This window comes from Clytia hemisphaerica, unplaced genomic scaffold, assembly GCF_902728285.1.
Source record: "Clytia hemisphaerica strain Z4C2 unplaced genomic scaffold, Clytia hemisphaerica genome assembly, whole genome shotgun sequence".
In the NCBI taxonomy this organism is placed as follows: Eukaryota; Metazoa; Cnidaria; class Hydrozoa; order Leptothecata; family Clytiidae; genus Clytia; species Clytia hemisphaerica.
Window position 1 is genome coordinate 649,473 of NW_027103553.1, and position 20,972 is coordinate 670,444.

At 34.4% G+C, this 20,972-nt stretch overlaps 1 protein-coding gene across 1 annotated transcript; it reads left to right on the forward strand.

Annotated features, from left to right (window-relative positions):
- The first annotated feature begins 2,080 nt into the window (after positions 1-2,080).
- Positions 2,081-16,298, forward strand: LOC136800375 (uncharacterized). Its single transcript, XM_067057013.1, has 4 exons — positions 2,081-2,968; positions 13,990-14,091; positions 14,395-14,767; positions 15,199-16,298. Exons 1-4 carry the CDS (start codon positions 2,126-2,128, stop codon positions 15,441-15,443), a joined length of 1,563 nt encoding a protein of 520 aa, XP_066913114.1. The 5' UTR covers positions 2,081-2,125; the 3' UTR covers positions 15,444-16,298.
- The last annotated feature ends 4,674 nt before the right edge of the window (positions 16,299-20,972 follow it).

Sequence of the window (20,972 nt, forward strand, 5' to 3'; positions counted from 1 at the left end):
AAAAACAAACTTTGCCCTTGTTAATCCTTTGTGAAAATAATTCCACGTACTGCATGCACAAAAGATTATGTTGATCCCTGTAACAAGTTATTTTTTGTATATTATGGGTGCTAAGTGTGTGATAGTTCATACACAATCCTGTACAGGCCAAATTTTAGAAGGGCAAGGCAGCGTCTGTTGGTGGCCAAAAAGGGCACTTTTTCCAGTGCTTTTCCCAGTGCTTTTCCACTAAAAAGGCTGTTTTTACCAATATTTTAGTAATTTCAAGAGGGGCAGCGTCCGATAACCGGTCGCTTAAAGGGCATGAAAAAGTGCCTACTACATGATACATTATCTGTAGGTTTGTTATACCATTTTGATGACAATTTCTTTCCCTCCCTAATCAAGAGTATGTCCATCTCCAAGTAAGGAATTTTGCCGTTCTTTTTCATTTTAATGGTAAATTTCAAATTTGGAGGATGAAACTTGTTGATAGTTTCTGCAATCAATTTTTTGCACATGGATATGTCTCTTAATACCTTATCTTAAGGGAACTTATTTTGGCGGGAACTAATTTTGGCGAGCGGCGAAAATCTTAAAAAACTTTAATTTTGGCGGGAACTAATTTTGGCAAATGACAGCGTAAATCTGTTCTATTTTGCCTTATTTTGAGCAATTTTGATGAGTTTAAGGGGTTATTTAGACAAGGAAACAAAAAATTTAATTTTGGCGGGAACTTATTATGGCGAGTGCGCAAAATATTTAATTTTGGCGGGAACTAAATTTGGCGTATTTCGTCTAAATTCGCCAAATTCGCCAAAATTAGTTCCCACCAAAATAAGTTCCCTTAAGGTATGTTGTCCATATATAACGATTTTATTCTCCCCCTGGATTTTTGAAGGAATGTTTTCTCACCCCTTTCACAAGTTTTGCGAGCTTCTTCAAAAATTTGTAAAATTTAATGAAATCTTAAAATCTTTGTATTCGTAAAAATTTAACCATTGAATGAAGTTTAAAATCCTGATTTTTGCCAAAACCCTTTACTAAAGAAATTAGGTAAAAAAGAGGCTGATTCCCATTTCGTTTCTGAAAATAATTTTCATTTTACGAAAATAAATCCCACAAAAATCAAATTATTCTTGAAAAAAATTAAGCATTAAATTGTACTTCTTAAAATCCCCTTCTGGTTTTGATGATTTTAAAGGTGTTGGTGATTCAGGGTGATTTTGATTATGGTGAATTTGATGGTAGTGGTATAGTGGTAAAGATTTTTGTGATTCTATGGTGATACCTGATCTTATGACCCCGATTGTCACAATGATGATTTTGATGATTCTGACGGTAGTGGTAATGATCCTACTGATGATTCTGATGGTAATAATGATAGATTTAATGATTCTGAATGAATATTACTATATCTGATATATCTGATAGTGTTAAATTTGGGGTGGGAATATCCTTTTCAAATATATTATCGATATGTTTATTCTTAGGACCTCAGGCCTTGGTTGAGGCGATTATTTTTTTCAGATAGAATAAGTATTGTGTTTCAATTTGGGACCTCAGTTAGCAGAATTTGTTCCTATTCAAATCGCCAACTTTGTAGTGAAAACAGCCTCCTTTAGTTGGAAATGCATGAAGGAAAGTGCCCTTATTGGCCGACGACAGACTATAATATGGCCTGGTAAGTCATTGTCAAAAAGATAAGGCTATCTAAAGTTAGAAATCCTGTAAAATCTGTTAATGTTTGAGTGAAAGGCTTGTTGTAGTGCACTTTGTTGCTCTGAATTTCATGCTCTATAAACCGATGGTGTCAATCATTTTCGTTGAATTTAACTTTTGATAGATCGTTAACTTTTTGCTCATTTTGTGGGTAGCATCAGTCTTTTGGCAAGTTTTACTTCATGGGCCCCTCTCAAAAAAGCTTCAAATCTCTATATACTTTCAAACCAATCACATGCGGTTGCGTTCCCCTACTAATGAACATCTTTTTTTGAATTTCTTATCAGTTTGAAAAAGCTCTACCTAAAGGACATTAAGCTGGTATTGTGATTCTTAAGGGCTGACCTATTTGGAGCTGTATCTCAGCACTCAATCTAACACCATCAAACTTTAAATTTTAAAAGATATTTCTGTTTTAGAGATCATGTCTGATGATGAGAAACACGATAATACATTAGTATCTTTATTTGAAGAAGATGTTGTAGTTGACGACTCTGGTGGTGGTGGCAGCTCTATTGATGTTGAGAATGTAGAAGAGCAAATTATCATAGAACAATCATCCTTCTTTCACGATAAACTTGATAAAACTGATATTTATAAACAAGATGATGAAGAGGTTTACATAGCAACATCACCTTCATTTTCACTGCACGATGCTAAGGAAGGATGTAATATAAACGATATTTATAATAGTGAAGACACAACTTCACAACTGAGTGGTGAAAAAGACGATAATTTGAAATGTGATGCTGCTTTTTCCGATATATCTAGTGATTCTCATTCCGTTGAATATGGTGATACAACGACTAACTATTCAACCATCAATAATGATGGACAGAACTATTTCATTAACACTGATTACACTCATGTTAATAATTTGGGTGCTGAGCTATCAACTAAGGGATATTTTTATGTATTATCACCAAGCACTTTTGGGAATGCTGTTATCAAACCTGAATCAGATGATCATTTAACTTCAACGATGATGGTGAATCCAGTCTCGGCAAATAAAGTTTCACCAAACATTAATAATAAAATAAGAGACTCAACCACTGTTAGTGTTCAAGAAGGGCAAGCGACAAGTGATATTGGTTTGCGACCCAGCATGGTTCCTAGCACAATGTCAAGTACAGTCCCTTCATCAGACTTTGAGCCACTGAATACAGATTATGTTAGTTTCATACCTGGTATCCCAGACAGTCCGGCTAAAGAACATCAGAATCAAGTGACGTGGCATCGTGTGATACCAAATCAAGATTCTCTTACTGTAAGTTTTGTTATTTTCATTTCTGTTTGTTTTTGAAGTACTGCTGTTGCGCCAAAATAAGTACTATAATTTCTTCTGTTAACAGAGGAAAATTAGCATTGTATTATGCACAAATATCGTATTTAAAATATTAGATGTAACTACTGGCCGTCCTTAGCTGAAGGAAAATTATGCACAATCTTTATCAAAGTGACTTCACAGTTTTGCTTGTGCGAGCCTTGGTCTCCTTTTAGCAAAGACGGTGCAATATTTTGCCCACCTGTCGTAGTAGCTTTAGAAGGATAGAGTAGTTCCATAGTTCGTTCCACGCCCCCCCCCTTTCTTAAGGGGGGGGGGTGACACCTTCCAAAAAATGAAGAAGGAGGGATTAGAAAGGGGGCTTATATATTGTAGATTATTTTCAAGCACTATTATGAAATTTGGTTTTCATGAAAGGAAGTTTTCTGTTAGAGTAGTCTGAGTGAAAAAGAAGAAGTTTATTATTTGGCTTTCTCTCTCTAAAGATATTGCACATATATTTGTTAGCTATTTTTTTCCAAAATCCTTGGGGGATAGGCATTTTTAAAGGTTGGGGGGAATGCCAAGAAGAGGGGTCGTTTAAGAAGGGATGGGGGGGTCAGACCAGAGGAATGTAAAGAGATTGAAAAACAGTTTATTGAAACAATGAAGAAACGGCTCGCCATATACCAGGTTTCTTGCCCTTCAGGGAGTTTATGTTGAGTTAACAAGTTTCTTTTGTTGTCACTATAAAAAATCTGCATAATTAGCGTGTCGTGACAAAATTCTTTTGTTTCAAGTCTGATTATGCGCAAACTTTTAGGGCTTATATTTTGGGTACACCTCTTCTCATAGTGCGGAAAGGGGTCTGATGTCCCCCCTTCTTAAATGACCCCCCCCCCTTCTTGGCATCCCCCCCCCAACCTTTAAAAATACCTATCCCCCAAGGATTTCGGGCTAAATTTTTTATGGTAAAAAGGGAAGGGAAACAGTAAAGAAAAATTAAGTCTGGCAAATATATACCACTTTTTAGTGAAAATAAAGAACTTCCTTTCATGCAGACCAAATTTTATAACAGTGCTGGAAAATAATCTACAATATATGTAAGCCCCCCCCCCTTCTTAAACGATCCCCCCTCCTTGCTATCCCCCCCCCTTTTTAGTGAAAATTTCTGATCCCCCCTTCTTCACTTTTTTGGAAGGTGTCATCCCCCCTTAAATAAGGGGGGGTTCGAACTATGCTTCTATACGAAAAGCTACCTATATCTTGTTGCTCAGAATTTCCCAGCGATTCTACTGATATAACCGCATCATGACCGCACAATTATATGGAAAGCTAGAGCTCGAGAAAATTATAAATTCATCTTGATTTTACTCGATCTCTGACAGTTTTACAAGAATCAATTTAATATCATTGCGTTAAGAATTTCTTTTGCTATACATTGGAAAAAAAATTGCTCCTTATTCTTAAAAATTGAACTAGTAATCGGCGAAAAATCTTTTCCCAGGAAATTTGATGAAATCCCCCTCCTTTTATTCTAATGTTTATTTTTCTACTCAGTTATGTTTTTCTTTCTTGAGGTGATTCTATTATTGTGTCTTTCATCTTCGCAAAGGAGGCTGAAAACCTTCTTCTATATTATATTCTTATTAAATTTATTCTTACAACACGTGTACCATATTTCTTCGAATCAACGCCCGAAAAAACGCCCCGGGCGTTTATTAAGTTTTTTGGATTTTAGGAGGCGGGTCTATTCGAGAGGGAGCGTTTAAAAGAAGGGAGTGTTTATTCAAAGTAATACGGTAAACCCATTTATTGAAAATGATCAACATGAAACTAACAAGAAAATATTTTTTTACACGTTTTTTTTTTATTAGAACACCTAAATTTGGCTGAGCCTGGATGTGCTTATTTTCTTAGCATTTTTCAGCCTGAAATGTTCTTAAATGCGTTCTTAATTTTTCAGATTACTCTAAATCGACAATATCATGCAAAATCGGCATTTAAAATTGGCATTTAAAATTGGCATTTAAAATTGGCAAAATTTGGACAATATTTGACTCTCAATTTTAGAAAATCCATCCCTAAGTTCGGTTAAAACTGCTTGAAAAGAGGAAAAAATTGTAGTTTCTTGTCATTTTCTTCCAAACTGAGGCTGGGCATGTTCTTATGATGTTCTTAATTTTTCGACGAATTTCAGCCTGAATATTCTTATAAACTGGGTTCTAATAAAAAAAAAACGTGTACATTGAAGTTCTTTTCTGATAGAACTGTAGGGCCTCACACACTATATTGAAGATACTGGTTGTCCTGTGAATATATATTTTCTTTTCATACATAACTGTTTTTGTGTGAATTTGATTAGCTTGTTTTTTAAAGTTTTACTATTTCCATCTCAATATCATCTCATCGTCTTTCTAACACACAGAAAAATTCTTTCCTCTGTTTTCATATCTTATCATTATTCTTATATCTCATATTTTTATAATCAAGCTTTTTCCATTTCTAACTACAAATCATTCTTAGCAAGGGGATGGTAGATTCTGGGTTGTTGGTCTGAGTTTTGTTGGACTAAAGAGACTCTCCTTTTCCTTACTTAAGTTAAGTTTTGTTCAGGATCATTGGGCTCTTCCAGAAAAAATCCGTCCATGGGGGGTGGAGGATGAATTGTCCAGGGGTATTGAAAAAATACCAAAAAATTGCAATGTCCGGGGGGTAAATTCCAATGTCCAGGGGTAATTTTTTGTGTCCACGGGGTTGATTTGATGTTTGTCCAGGGGTATAACCCGTGTCCAGGGGGTTAAAAATCAAAATGTCCAGGGGTAATTCATGAAAAAAATAATATATCCTCCACCCCCCATGAACGGATTTTTTCTGGAAGAGCCCATTCTGAGTAAATATGGGACCAAATTAAAGGCTGTCCCTCAAAACAAGGAGCTTGGTTAAAAGCGTTTTGAGTTGACGATCTTAGGTCCAGTGAAAAGAATTTTAAGTAATAATTTAAAAACGTTGAAACAACACATTCTTCCAATATCATACATAGTTTAACCTCGGGGACACATCCATCTCAAAATCACTTTAAGAGAGGAGAGGAGAGAGGCCCTTATATTGGGAGAGATAAGGAATAATTATGGGATAGATTTGAGGGGTAAAGATTTTTAGAATTTTGTTATCTTGTTATTTTCTCCTCTTTTTTATTTCTGACCAATAAATTTCATATAAAGACTGATTTAAAGATCAACATTATGTGGAGTTATTAGAATTACAGTCGATTTTCGCTTATCCGAACTTCTATAATGCGAACTTATTCTCAGTTCCCGTCCGGCAGAAGCCCTCTTAAAATACTCTCTATAATTCGAACAAATAAGATTTTCCGTTCGAGGTCGAATTAGCGTGAGTCAGCTGTAGCACATGATTCTGGACAACTCTTCGTAATTTGTATAGAAAATTTCTCTAAGGGAGTAAAGTGGATTTTGGGTCATAAAGGGAGGTAAAGGGAAAGGTATAAAGAGCCCCCTACGAACTTTGAATGTACTCACACAGATTGAAAAAAGTAGTTCTATATTGACGAAAAAACCCTTAAATACTATATAGAAAAAATCTCGGAATGAAGCCGTCTTTTTTCAAATATCGACGGCCTCCGAATACCCACACGAGCATACCTACATGTGCATTATAAAGATTTCCCGTCGTTTCTTAATCTTCTACCTCTAAACAGCTTTAAAACTTGTGAAACATTGAAGACTATTTTTGAATTATTATCGTTCATATTTTTTCCTTTTTTCATTTTATCCCCTTTTATTCTTGACGTACAAAAAAGATGCCTTTTTAGTACTCGAGTGATGACGAAAAATAGATCACAGATTACGCATGAAAAAAAGCTTTTCACTTAAAAAACCTTTTTCACACTGGTTTACAGTCCTATATTATTACTAAAAAGGACTGATTCCCTCGAGTTTTAAACCTCTTGTTTGTACTGGTAGCGTATCACAGAGGCTAAAGGTTTCTTTTGCTATTTTTCATCGAAATTATGATTACGGCACAAGATTTGGTATGTATCTTCTTCTATCTGTCGTTTTGTGTATTCCATTTTTGTACCCTACCGGCCCTTTTTTACGGCCTCTTATCTGACGTAGTTTAAGCCTCCCATGTTAGGGATGTATATTAGAAATAATCTTTGAAAAATTGCTATTTTATCAGCTCTAATGAAAAGTGGGAGAAATGTTTGGGGTAGCGCGAGTCCATATAAGGGTTCCTGACCGCGCCTGGTCAGAATTGATCCTTAGGCTAAACAAATTAAGTGAAGTGGGTTTGAACGGAAATGGTTAGCCATCAATCATACATGTTTTCTCTTTTATAAGCATAACGTTTATAAGCATATGCGGGCTCAGTTTTTGATACCCAAACAATGGCTCTATTGTTTGAGAACAATAGAATGCTAAACATAACACGAGCCTGATGAAGAGGTAGACACTTGTCTATAAGAAAAAACATGCACCCTATTTAACCAGAAAATCCTTTAAGAAACGCCAAGGTTAGGAGTTATGCGCTCGAAAAGGTACACTTTTTTTTTATAAGAACATTCAAATTTGTGAAGCCTTCGGATGTTTTTAACTTTTTGATTTTAAGCCTGAAAATGTTCTTAAAACATGTTCTTATTTTTACCATTCTCTGAGTATGTATGTCGATTTTTCTAAGAAAATAGGTGTTTTATGGTCTGCAAAGCCTGAAAATGTTCTTAACTTGTTCTTTGTATTTTTGCGATCGAAGCCTTATTTCTTATATAGTTTGTTCTTATAAAAAAATGTGTATACGCTCGAAACGAAGGTAGATATGACGTAGCATTTCAAAATCATTCATTAGTTGGTGAATAGTTGAAAAAGAAAAAAAAGTATCGACTATTGGAAAAAAGGTTTCCCTTTTCAATTCTATTCGATGTTACAGTTTGTTATTAAAAAGATTTGTTGGTAAAATTACATGGAATTAAAAAAGCTGAGTTATAACCGCTTAGAAAATCTTTGCTCTCCTGTATCATCTCTAGGAGGGGGGGACCTTTTTTTACGTTAAGGATGGAATAACCATTATGGTTTAAGGTAATTCTGAATTGATTTTGATTTACCCATAGAGACTCTTCTTAACACCTCCTTCATGATATGAAATTTGGAGAAGAGTAGAAACCAGCTACACTCTTTTTTATTTTATAAGAACAATGAGGCTCGTAATCGCCACAAAATAAGAACAATTTAGGAAGAATGCTGAGCCTTGAATTAGTCAATTTCAAGCCATTTATGGGTCAAAGTAGTAAAAATTGGGTAATAAATACCCTATAAATAAGAACAAGATGAGAACAATTTGAGGCTCAAATTGCCAAAAAAAATAAGCCGAACCTCATTAAAGATTTACTGGTTCTTATAATAAAAGAGTGTTTTCTCATTGAATGATCTATATCTGAGAAAGATTTCATTACGACTGTTCGTATTTTCTTTTTTGTAGACTATATTTCTTCCAATATGTTTTTTTTCTTATTTTTTCCTTTAATACTTGTTTTTGCTTGATGATTGAGTGGGAGTCTATATCCTATAATGGCTCTTGTATGTGGGAGATTTTTCTCTGGCATCTGATATCCTGAAGTACAAAGAAGTTCAAAGCTTTCTCAATATATTAGTTGGATAGAGAAAAAACATTAACCCTAAGTGGAACATTGAGTCCTGGAATTGCGGGATGGAAGTGTGAATCGAGTACAATCGCCACCTTTTAGAACCATTGTGCAATTTTACGATTTAATTCTTTCAAATTCTTTTTCGCTGTTGGAAGTTGAATTCTCTAATGTATTTCGATGTTAAAATGGCCCTTTGAGAGGACTAAATTTTGATGTTAACTTCTCATTACGTATACTTCATAATGGTACCTGTCAGGTTACCAAGCTTTTATCTTAGTATTATCTTTATCACTTTTGTTTTCAATGTTTTGATTTGATAGGTAAAAAAACAAGTTCCTTCACTTTAGCGAGTCATCTAAGTTCACTGTACCAGTATGGCTCCGCCCCCCCCCACTTATTTGGGGGGGGTGTAAATCTCAAATTGGCTTAAAAGTGGGTGGGAGCTGTCTCATTTTTTAAACTCAGGGGGGACCTAAAAAAGTGGGGGGAGCTGAAGGGCTACACTAAAGTTCTGGGGGGCTAATTAGGAAACTGTAAAATACCCCCTCACTATTGTTTTGGTTAATAAGTTTTAAGGATTTTTCTATTGAATTTATTATCTCTTACATTCTATCAAAATGTAGGCTAAAATGGCAGATTTCTACCCTTAAAATTCCAAAATTTTCTCGTTGCCCAACCAGGTGGGCAACATTTATTTAAATTTTCAATTTGGACCCCCAATTTTTTTAACCCCGCATTTTTATGATGTACATGAATTCTTTCTTTTCTTCCTCAGCTGGTTGACGTCCCATGTTGATACGTAAAAAAACTAGTAATAATACTACCAGAAATGACAGTAGTTTTTTTTGCTGGGACCTGAACCTTGAAAGCAATTTTTGCAGGGACCTGAACTTTTATATTTCAACTGGGACCTGAACCTTACTGAAAAGTGGGACCTAAATCGTAGGGGGACCTAAATTTGTTGGGGGGACCTAGAACCCCATTCGGAGCCATGACCAGCCAGTATGCGGGCCTGATAGTTCTTCAGTCAGTTTCCTTACACTATTCTTATTTTTTTACAGATTACAAAGGTCTAAGCTATCTTAAAAGAGGCTAGTAAATTTTTCTAGTGAGATGATTTGAACAGTTTAAATATCAATGCTTCAATTTTTTACGCATGATTTTTCAGTACATAGTCTGGTTTCAAATAAGTTTTAAGACTCTTATTATATTTCTTACAAAATTTTAACCTCTCGCAATTTGGGACTGTTTTGCCTAAATTTAACTATTCTAAGCCTAAGGTCGTAGAACAGTTTAGCTTCTTTGGGACAAAATCATGTGCAAAAGAACCGAGAATGAAATAAGAATCTATTTTCTTTTTCCGAACGATAAAACAAATTTACTGTAAATTAAAAAATTAAACGTCTCTGAATCAGACTTTTCAATTTTCATTGTAAATTGATTTTTGCAAATTTCGGAGTTTTCTTTTTTTCCCCGTACAAGAAATAGTTTTATTTTCAGTTTTATTTTGATCTTTTAATGCAAAGGACAGTCGTTTTGGTCTATTTTCCCTCTAATCTAATTATGTATGAAAACAGTCTTATATGTAACGTAAGAGCTGTTCTTCTCCCCAATCCCCATTTCTACAACTTTTCACATACAGTAGTCTCTTTAACTCGACCCCCTATAACTCAAATATCTCCTTAACTCGAACGAGCTTTCTCGTCCTTCCAGTTAAAAATGCCATACAAACCAATCTCCGGATACTTTACTACTCGTTGGCGGGATTCTACTTTTGTTCGGATGTGTTCTCAGAAAAAAACATTTCAGTTTACTTTTGATGGAAAAAATCCAGAAACCAATGCACCCTTTTTAATAAAAAATATAACTGTTTTTAAAATTTGACCAAAGCCTAAGAACAGATTAATACTAATAGCGACTCATTCTCAACGTCGTTCTCAAGGACTAAAAATGTAGAAGAATATTTAGACCAACAGAGGCAGAAGCAGATCGGATGTCAGGTGAAATCCAACCCAATCCCTTTTTGCTGTGACGTTTATAGGTGTAAATACCGATTCTGTGTGACGTCGTTTTCACCCACGATCAGCCGATGATTTAGTAAAACCTTGTTTAGACTTTAAGTATTTCCCGTTTGCACCTGCGTATAGTTGTGTTTTTTTTTGTGGGTGACATTTATATCAGTCCGAAACAAGCAGCTTGCTTGAGATTTGGTTGAAGATAATTTCTAGCAGAATTTTGCTGAATCGGTCTATACGTTTGATAAATGGTACTGAGATAGAATCGATTTTTCTATAATTTAGGTTTATGTCAACATGGTGTCTTGTTTTGTTAATCAAACAGACGGAGACATCAATTTTTCAAGTATGTTGTAAAAAACATATAGAAATAGTTAGTTAAACAGCCGTCCCACTTGATCAAATTTCACGTCTTTACTATGATGTTCACTATAACATATACAATACACGATTTTTTATAGGAACAACCAAAATTTTTGAAGCCTTCGGATGTTCTTAACATGTTCTTATTTTCCCCTATTTGTGAGTATTTTTCTCCATTTTCCTAAGAAATCGAGTGTTTTAGAGTCCCCAAAGCCTTAAAATGTTCTTAACTTGTTTTTAATATTTTAGCCATCGAAGCCTTCTGTTCTTATATAGTTTGATCTTATAAAAAAACGTGTATTCTGGTCTGTTTCTTTCATTACAAAAACATACAAAATCTATCGAAATTATTAAAAACGTGCTTTCGATCCATTTTTTTTTGTAACTTACTTTGGTAGTGTTGTGATCACGAGGTTGTTCATCACTGGTTTACTTTCGGTAGAATTTCCGGTTAAATTTTTATATAAGAAGACTGGGTTATGGGGCGCGGAGACGTGAGCATAGATTTATAAAGCCCGAAGGGCTAGATGTCATGCTTTAAGCTCTTCCAAGCAAAAAAAATAAAAATCGCAAAAAATATAGTTGCTATTGTTTTCGAAAACCCGCGAAGCTTCTTATTGGTCAAGCGCTGAAATTCTATTGTAATGTCACGTGACCTAGATAGAATTTCCCTACCTAAGCTCGGCACACTTTTCAGCCAAAGCACGACATCTAGCCCTTCGGGCTTTATAAATCTACGGACGTGAGTATCTCGGGACCACTTAAAGCTTTTTGATAGACTGGATGACGTTGATAAGTGGCCCGGTGTAATTTTGGTGACTCCATTTTTTGGGTAGTAAATCGATACCACTAGTACCATCCAATCCCTTTTTGTAGAAAAACAAACAAAAACCATGAACAAATTGACCTTTTTTCAATTTTGGGAGGTGTTTTCATGTTTTTATTATACTTTAATGAGATTAAATTTCGCAGATTTCGCAGATCCACAAAAATAAGTCCCAATGGAAATTTGAAGATCTCATATGCGAAATTCTTTTAAATTAAATTCCGAAAAATGTCAAACGGCCACTTCTAACATGTTTATCGCCATCAAAGAAAGAAGCGCTAATAATAATGCGTATTCCACAACCAACATGCATAGTTTGGCAGTAGATAAGCAGAAATAGCATAAAATTGTGAAAATATTATCTTACAACAATAGAGTCGTCTGCAAATTCAGTCCCCGCAGAAATTAATCTCATTAAAGTAGTTTCATCAACATTAATGAGGTTTTAATAGTTTTTATTCCTTTGCTTTGGTGTTTTTGTATAATTTTTGAAACCGAAAGTTGAAAATTCCAAGATATACCTAGATATAACAATATCACTCAGCGTCATCAAAAAATCATCAGAAAGCAAAGTTCTGTAAGAAGTAGACTCTAGTATATGACGTGAGCCGCTGGCCAGGTCTGTTCATTTAGAAAATCATGAAAATTAATATCACATTACACGTTTTTTTATAAGAACAAACTAAATAAGAACATAAGGCTTCTATGGCTAAAATGTTAAGAATAAGTTAAAAACATTTTAAGGCTTTACGGACTCAAAAAACACCCAATTTCTCAGGAAAATGGGCAAAAATACTCGAAAAATGGCGAAAATAAGAACATGTTAAGAACATTCAAAGGCTTCAAAAATTTAGGATGTTCTTACAAAAAAAACGTGTAGACTGTTTCGCGAACTTTTATCCTCGCGAAAATATCTGCTTGCAACAATTAATATACTTAAGGTAAAAAGGTAACAGTAAAGATTTAGAATCAGAATATAATTTCTTTTTGTCTCATTAAGAGCATAAATGAATAGTCAGTAAATGGTCGATGAGTGATTTCATTGGTGAACCATTAAACACACTTTATTCATAAGAACCAGTAATCTTTTTGCTGTTTAAGAAATTGTTCTAACAAAAAAAACAAGAAAATATGCGGGAAGACTGTGGCAAAAAACGAGGATTTTTCTATTTTTAAGTTCATTTATGACTGAGCAGAAAAGATGATTTTTATTCAAAAGGAAACCTTTCGTTTCTGTCCTTTAGTAAGTTTCGTTTCTCTCCGAGTGTGTTGTTTGTCGAAGTTTAGACTGTAATGTATGATGAAGTTGTTTTCCTGTAAAACTTTCTTTTACACTATTATTTTATAAGAGCCAGTAAATTTTTGTGAAGGCTCGGCTGTTTTTTTTTGGCACTTTGAGCCTCAAATTGTTCTTATTCTGTTCTTAGTCTTAGAGCAATATTGAGGCATTTTAGGCTTTTTATCCTATTTGGACTACTTTGATCCTCATTTTGTCTAGGCTCAGCTTTGTTCTTAAAAGTTGTTTTTATTTTCGACATTTTTGAGCCTCGTTGTTCTTTTAAAGAAGAGTGTTTTGTATATCATACATTACAGTTTCAAATTTCACATTTACTCATATTTTCTTAACGTTTAATTTTGCAGAGTGCATTCCTACCTGTTACTGTAGTAGACTCTCCCTAATCCGAACACCAAGAAAAGTAGTTAATCGTTCGAGTTGGGGAGATCTGCGTGGATACTCTTTTTAAAAAGTTTCTCAGGAGAGTGTTTTAGGGAATGGGCTTTTCCAGAAAAAAAATTTACCCCCATTGTTGAGGATATTGATTTATCGAAGTATCGAACCCCCTGGAAAACCGTACTTTATTAGTAAAGACCCCCTGGATATCCACTCTTAGAAATATACTCAACCCCCTGGATATCCTCTCTTATAAAGATGCTTACCCCTGGATATCGTATTTTTTACTTGAAAAGACACTTTACCCCCTGGATATCCGCTCCCTTGTAGATATTCAACCCCCTGGATATCAACTTTTTGAGCAAAAATCGTTAACCCCCTGGATATCCGATATCCTCAACAGGGGGGACGGACTATTTCTGGAAAAGCCCAATCCTCACTGCGATGTAAACAATTCTAATTCCTTTATTCTTCTTCCTTTTCTTTTAGAAACAAACGACTGAGATTCAGAATTCACTCCTCATGAAATATGATAATGACTCCGTCAATAAAATGGAGGTGCCCATCATTAATGGACAGCCTTACTTACAGGTAACTCTTTCATTTGGTATTTCTGGAAATTCGTAAGGGATTAATGTGGCGAAATTTATTCAATAAACAATGAAAATCAAGGAAAATTTTCAAATCATGGGGTTCAACTTGACTGTTACATCTAGATTGATCTTAATTAATTGCAGTCTAAATTAATTCCTAAAGAGTACATAGACCTACATGTTTTTTAACTGGAGAAGCCCGTTTCATCGTAAACTGACGGGTAGACAAGTTAGTTGGACGAACGGATGGGAACGAATCTTATTCAGGGCTCGCTTTTTAATTTCTTGCTATCTTTTATAGGTAGCTCTTGTGAACGAGCTGGACTCGACAAGCACAGGTGAGCTAGTATGTGCCGACCAAATTCTTGGTGTTACTGCGACCTCTAAGATGTTCAAGAGCTGTAGATGGGAAGGGTGTAATGCACATGTCTTAACAAACGAAGAACTCATACATCACGTTAATAATTCTCACGTCACTGTCGATCGTAACCAAAATTATTCTTGCTTTTGGAAAGGGTGTGTCCGGGAAGGACGCCCATTCAACGCCCGTTATAAGATGGTGATTCATTTAAGAACTCATACTGGTGAAAAGCCGCACACGTGTCGAGTCAAAGGGTGCGAGGCGTCATTTGGGCGTATCGAAAATATGAAGATTCACATGAGGTCACATACAGGTTAGTTTAAACTTAGAATCCCTCTTTTTATACAAACTACATGTGTCTAAGTAGGGGATGAAGGTATTTATTGAGGAAATTGGCGGAATGAAGGATTAGGTACGCCCTAAAAACACCTCAGTAGAGCTCTAAGATTCAGACTACTTAGATAGGCCAAGGTTCTTAAAACACCACCGATCTCTAAATTGAAAGATGAAAGGCTTCCCAAGATTGGGCGGGGTCCGGGCATTCAGGTAGAAATTATTCTAATTTGTGGTGTCTTTTTACTTTTTATGTCTTATACTTCTACTCTCTTACAAAACTTTTGGCTCTTCATATTTTGATCAGCATTTTTCACACCGCCCCTGATACCGCCGCAGAGGCTAAAAAATAACGTCAATTAGAGCCAGCTTATAAGGTAGATACAAAGATACAATTATTTTTCCTCTTAGGTGAAAAACCTTATCGCTGTCCATACGAAGGTTGCAATAAAGAGTTTGCTAATTCGAGCGATCGATTTAAACACTCGCGTACGCACAAAGAGAAAAAACCATTCAGGTGTACTGTTGAAGGATGTGAAAAATCATACACTGATCCTAGTTCGTTGAGAAAACACAAGAAACGTCATTTGCTACAAGGGAACAATCTTACGGCACCGAAAAAAATGAATAAAGCTCCACCGCCGGGTATTGGATGATTTTAAAGATGGCGTGGTATGTGGAAAATAGATTGAGAAGATCTATATCATTGTAGTGATTTTCTTTTTGGGAATCTCCATTGAAATGGTTTTTGGATCATATCCGTAATTAAAAAGTTGTCTATCATCCAGACTGAAGATAAATTAAAACGGTTCGGTTGGTGTTCAGAACAAATTAAGGGACGCAAACAGAATTTATAGTCAAACCTCTTTCAGAAAAGGAGAAAAGATAAAATCGATTTCAACTTTGTCAAGATGTATAGATGAAATATTAACGACGGTCCTTGGGCCCACAATAAACACTGTTTGAACAGATTAATTGATACTTTAACATGACAGAATGAAATTTAGCAATCATTGTATCCAGGACCTGATAAGCTAAACTTAATCGGACAGGTGCAAGAAGATTTGTCAAAATGAAGAGGAACAAAGAAAATATTTACAATTACAGTATTTATCCTTGAGATAATGCAGCAATACATACATACAAGTTTCGTGCTTCAATAGACCTTCTTATAAATTACGTCACAAACATCACTTGCCTCGTATTCAAACAATTACCATGGTGACTATATCCCTTGAGACATTAAATGATTTTTTTATAAATAGAAAGTAGTTTAATAAAATCCGCTGGGAGTTAATCACCATGACAATAATTTCAAAACGAGGCAAGTGATCGTGACGTAATTTATGAAAAGGTCTATTCCGTCTGGTTAGTATTTTGTTAGGATGTTCAGTTGATCAGTTTACAGGGGGCGTGCAGTTAATATTGCAGTTTGAAGTACACTTCATTTACGATTCAAACTGCTTGCCTACCTACTGTTTTGTATTACGCTTAAAAGAAGATTGGTTCAAAAGACTTTTAATGCCTTGAAATTGAACCATCTTAAAAATTTTTATCAAATTTCTAAAATACGAGATTTGTTTCTTTTATTGTCATAAAATTGTAAATTTTTGTTTCTGTTTTATTTTTTAAAGCATCATTTTTTCACCCATTTTTTTGCTGTAAATATTTATAACTATAACTTCTATAACTTGAAGTTTAGTCACTAAGGCCATGCAACGGATTAGAATAGGTGGATTAAGAACTCATAGAAAACACTCCTCGTTAGGTTATCAAACTTTTTTACGAGTTTGCTAGCAATTAAAACTTGATAAGTTGTAAAAAAGTTGTAAAAAATCATTACTTTCAACATTTTCATTGGTCATTACGTATCACGTGGTACATTTTAAATAAGAAAATGCACTTTTTTAGCCCTTTCTATCCAATGCAAAAATTAGCCAAATAATTTGAAATTTATTTTCCTAATTCTAAATACAGTCTTCTTTCACCAGTATGCAACCCATTCGTGACCCATCGATAGTTTCTTAGTTATAGACCATACGTTAATTTTCACTTATCTGAAGATTGCCATTGACAAAAGATTAAAAATTTACATTAAAACTGGTCTAGCGTTTGTTGATGCTAAAACTTAAGTGCAGGATTTAAAATATTTGCAAAATCATCAAAATTGATCGAATCATAGGACAAATTCGTTTTCGAAACTGTATAAATTGGAAAATTGTTCTTATAAAAACAATGAAAAAACTAAACGAGGAGTGCGCAGAGTCATTTACAGATTTTTCTTGTAACAATGAGAAGACAATGGATCTCTCTTGGGAGCAACGAGAGAAGTTAATCCACCTATTCTAATCCGTTGGGCCATGGTAGCTCTTAAAGCCTCAAAAGATCGTTTAACTACCATTTGCTATTTGATTTACGTAAGTTTAGGTGAATCGCCTTTTTGACAAGATTTTTTTTTATCACTTAAGATTTATACAATTAAAATTTTATCAAACCTTTATTTATTTTACAATTTATTTTTTAGTATTTAATTTTTCCCCGTTTTTCCTATTAGTCATTCATTTTTTGAATCATTTTAGCCTATAATGTAGATATATTTTCAAAACAAAGTAATATAAATACCAATTACTTTTTATCCTTTACTTATCCATATAAAAGTGGTTTAGTCTGATAAAATTACTTCAAAAAAGGCCGTAACCTTATAATAATAGCGTGTTTCTGAAATGCAACGCACTGGAAAAGCACAAATGCTTGGAAAGATTCTTGGACCCTTTTTAGCCATTTACTTACGGTTTTAAAAACAGATGAAAATAGGTATGGTATATATAGTTTCGAATGTTATAGATCACACGAAATATTTAGGCTTTTTGTTTATTCATCACTTTTGGGATATTTTATGATTCAGCCAAACTGTATACCTAAATATATTGCTAATACATCAACACTTAAGCCACTAAGTCATACCATTTTCAGTCAGAACGCTTCAATATCTTTTATCTTTTGAGTTTTTGATATTTGAAAATTCCTTAATAGCGGATGACGTATTCAAAAAATAGTTGACTTTAATGTATTTTGGGCCACAGAACCTAATTTAATGTAATTTTACGCAAGAAATTTTGCACTGCACTGCATTTATATTTTTGTCTAATTTATGTTTTTTGGACCTACCCCGGTGGGGTGGAGGTCCTATAAATTAACCTTTGTCCGTCCGTCTGTCCGTCCGTCCGTTAGTTACCAGCTTTTCTCGAGATTGGCTCATTAGTTTTTTCTAATTTTTTGCACAATGATGCAAAATGGCAATGCCCAAAATGTGACGGAGCCCGATTTTCGAAAAAAAAATTTTTCCGGCCGAAAATGGCGGAAATATGCCGGAAAAACTGGTTTTTCGGCATTTTCTCGAGATTTCATCATTAGTTTTTTCTGATTTTTTGCTCAAAGATGCGTATTAACAATGCCCAAAACATGAGCTAGTCCGATTCTTGAGAAAATTTTTTTTCCGGTCGACAATGCGGAAAATATGCCGGAAATCGCCGTTTTTCTGGATTTTCATTGGACTTTTTCCATATAATTGGTTGTCTTTTTCATTCAAAAACATTATTAATAGCAATGCCCACCATCAAGCATGTTTCAATTTTCAATAAAATTGATTTTTGAAGCCGGAACTTTCTAAAAATCGCCGGAACAGCCTATTTTCGCCGGAAAAACGGTATTTCTTGAATTTCTTGAGCTGTACTTCATATTTTTTCATGAAATTTTGCACACTGATGCAAAATGTCAATACCTAAATTGTGACGGAGCCCGATTTTCGAAAACATTTTTTTCCGGCCAAAAATGCCGGAAATATGTCGGAAAAATCGGTGTTTTGACATTTTCTCGAATTTTCATTTTTAGTTTTTTCTGATTTTTTGCAGAAAGATGCGTATTCGCAATGCCCAAAACATGGCCGAGTTCGATTTTTGAGAAAAAATTTTTTCCGTTTGAAATTGCAGATTTTCATTGGATTTTTTCCTTATATTTCTATGTTTTTCACACAAAAACATTATTGATAACAATGCTCACCATCAAGCATGATTCATCAATTGTCAATAAAACTGATTTTTGCAACCAGAACTTCCTATTTATTTTTTCCCTACAACCCATCAACAATCAATGATGAATTTATTGCGTTGTGTATTTTCGCTAAACGCTACATTTTCTGACTGATTTTTTTCATTTTTCTTTTCGCATTGCTATCTAACTTTCATCATCAGGTAGGTCCATTCAGCATGTTGCTTGTTTTTTTAATTTTAGGTAAAAGATATAAAATATCGATAAGAAATTGTCATAACTGGATAATGGCAAGACACTGAACTAGTATGAATAATCCTGATTAATTGAAAACCTGATCCAGAAACAAAATGCCGGGCGCATGAGAAAACTAGCATCAAAGTAAGTTTTTTTTTGCGTACGGTTAAAAATTACACGTTTTTTTATAAGAACAAACTATGTAAGAACATAAGGCTTCGATGGCCAAAATGTTAAGAACAATAAGTTAAGAACATTTTAATGCTTCACAAACTCTAAAATGGCCAATTTCCGAATTTCTTAAGAAATGACAAAAATGCTCACAAAATGGTGAAATTAAGAACATGTTTAGGCTTAAAGCTCAAAAAGTCAAGAAAGGCTTCAAAAATTTTGGATGTTCTTATAAAAAAAGAACGTGTACATATGAGAACCAGTTAAAATCTTGTTTAATTTTCTGCTGTAATTATTATTTCATTATTTCCAGGCTTAAAATGTTCTTAAACAATTTTTCTTGGTAAGCTTACTATATTCGCTTTAGTTGGGATAAGTTTCAGTATTATAACACCCCTGTGTCAGAGACCCGCTGGGGTCCCAGCTCCACTGGAAAATTTGGCAAAGATTTCGTCCCGGCTGGGAAAGATACCCTGAGATTTCAGACCCACCGAAAAATTGACTTTGATTTCATCTCCATACGAAATTCAATGATTGAAAATTGCACTCCAAAACCATCGCCACTCGTTTTTTCAACCTTGGAACAATATATTTTTAATCCCCATTGAGATTTCAATAGAAATTTTTACCCCTGTTGTGGGAAAAATTTTCACCGGGGCTGTGAGACAGGGGTGTTTTTATTAGGTTTAGATAAAAATTGAGTCTCGTGAGTAGCGTGTATTAACTGTCCACCACTGTTACCAACCTAAAGTTTTGAGCCACGAATTCATACTTTTGTAATCAAAAGTTATGGAAAGAAGGTCTAAGAAGATGATTCTTTTTTGGGGTGGAGAGGGTTGGCCAAAAAATTAAGATTCTTTTTGAAGAAATCAAGTTGGGAAGTTTCCAAGGAAAAATAGACCCTTTTTTAAATTACGTCACGAACATCACTTGCCTCGTTTTGAAATTATTGCCATGGTGATTAACTCCCAGCGGACTTTATTAAAATTACTTCATATTCATAAAAGAATCATTTAATGTCTTAAGAGACATAATCACCATGGTAATTGTTTGAATACGAGGCAAGTGATGTTCGTGACGTAATTTATCAAAAGGTCTATTTTCAACGTTTTTATTGTATGAAAAATATGTAAAAAGAAGGAAAGTTATGGGTCTAATTAAAGGGACATAACAGTACTTGCGAAATTTGTAAACAAACTGTATGCAGCGGATACAAAATCAAAACAAATGTCACATGTCAAAATAAAAAATCAAACCAAATATGGCTAATTTTTATTGTTCAATTGTTTTACAAGTTTGTTTTGGACACGTGATTTTAATTGTTCTCTTTAACGACACGTGGTTCGCGCAATGTTTACATTTTACTACTTTTATGTCCCTTTAAAGAACGGGTCATTTTCTTTGTGAGTTGTTTATTATTTTCTTATTGATTTACATAATTATCAGGTTTGGTATGTTTTAACGACTTCCTTTTGTATTAAATTGTGGCGAATGAACGAATAAACAACTTTTGTGTATTTCCCTCCGAAAAAATAAAAATAGACTGGCGGCCGAGTTAGAGAATAGTGTCATTATCTAGAAATCGATTAACTCGAAAACTTCAGGAGATTTGAGAGGCAAATTTTGTCAATTCTACACCCTATTTGTAGCATAATATCAACAATTTGCATAGATCTAAAACAAGATACCACATATTAATCCCATTAATAATCAAGAAAATAAGGGTACAA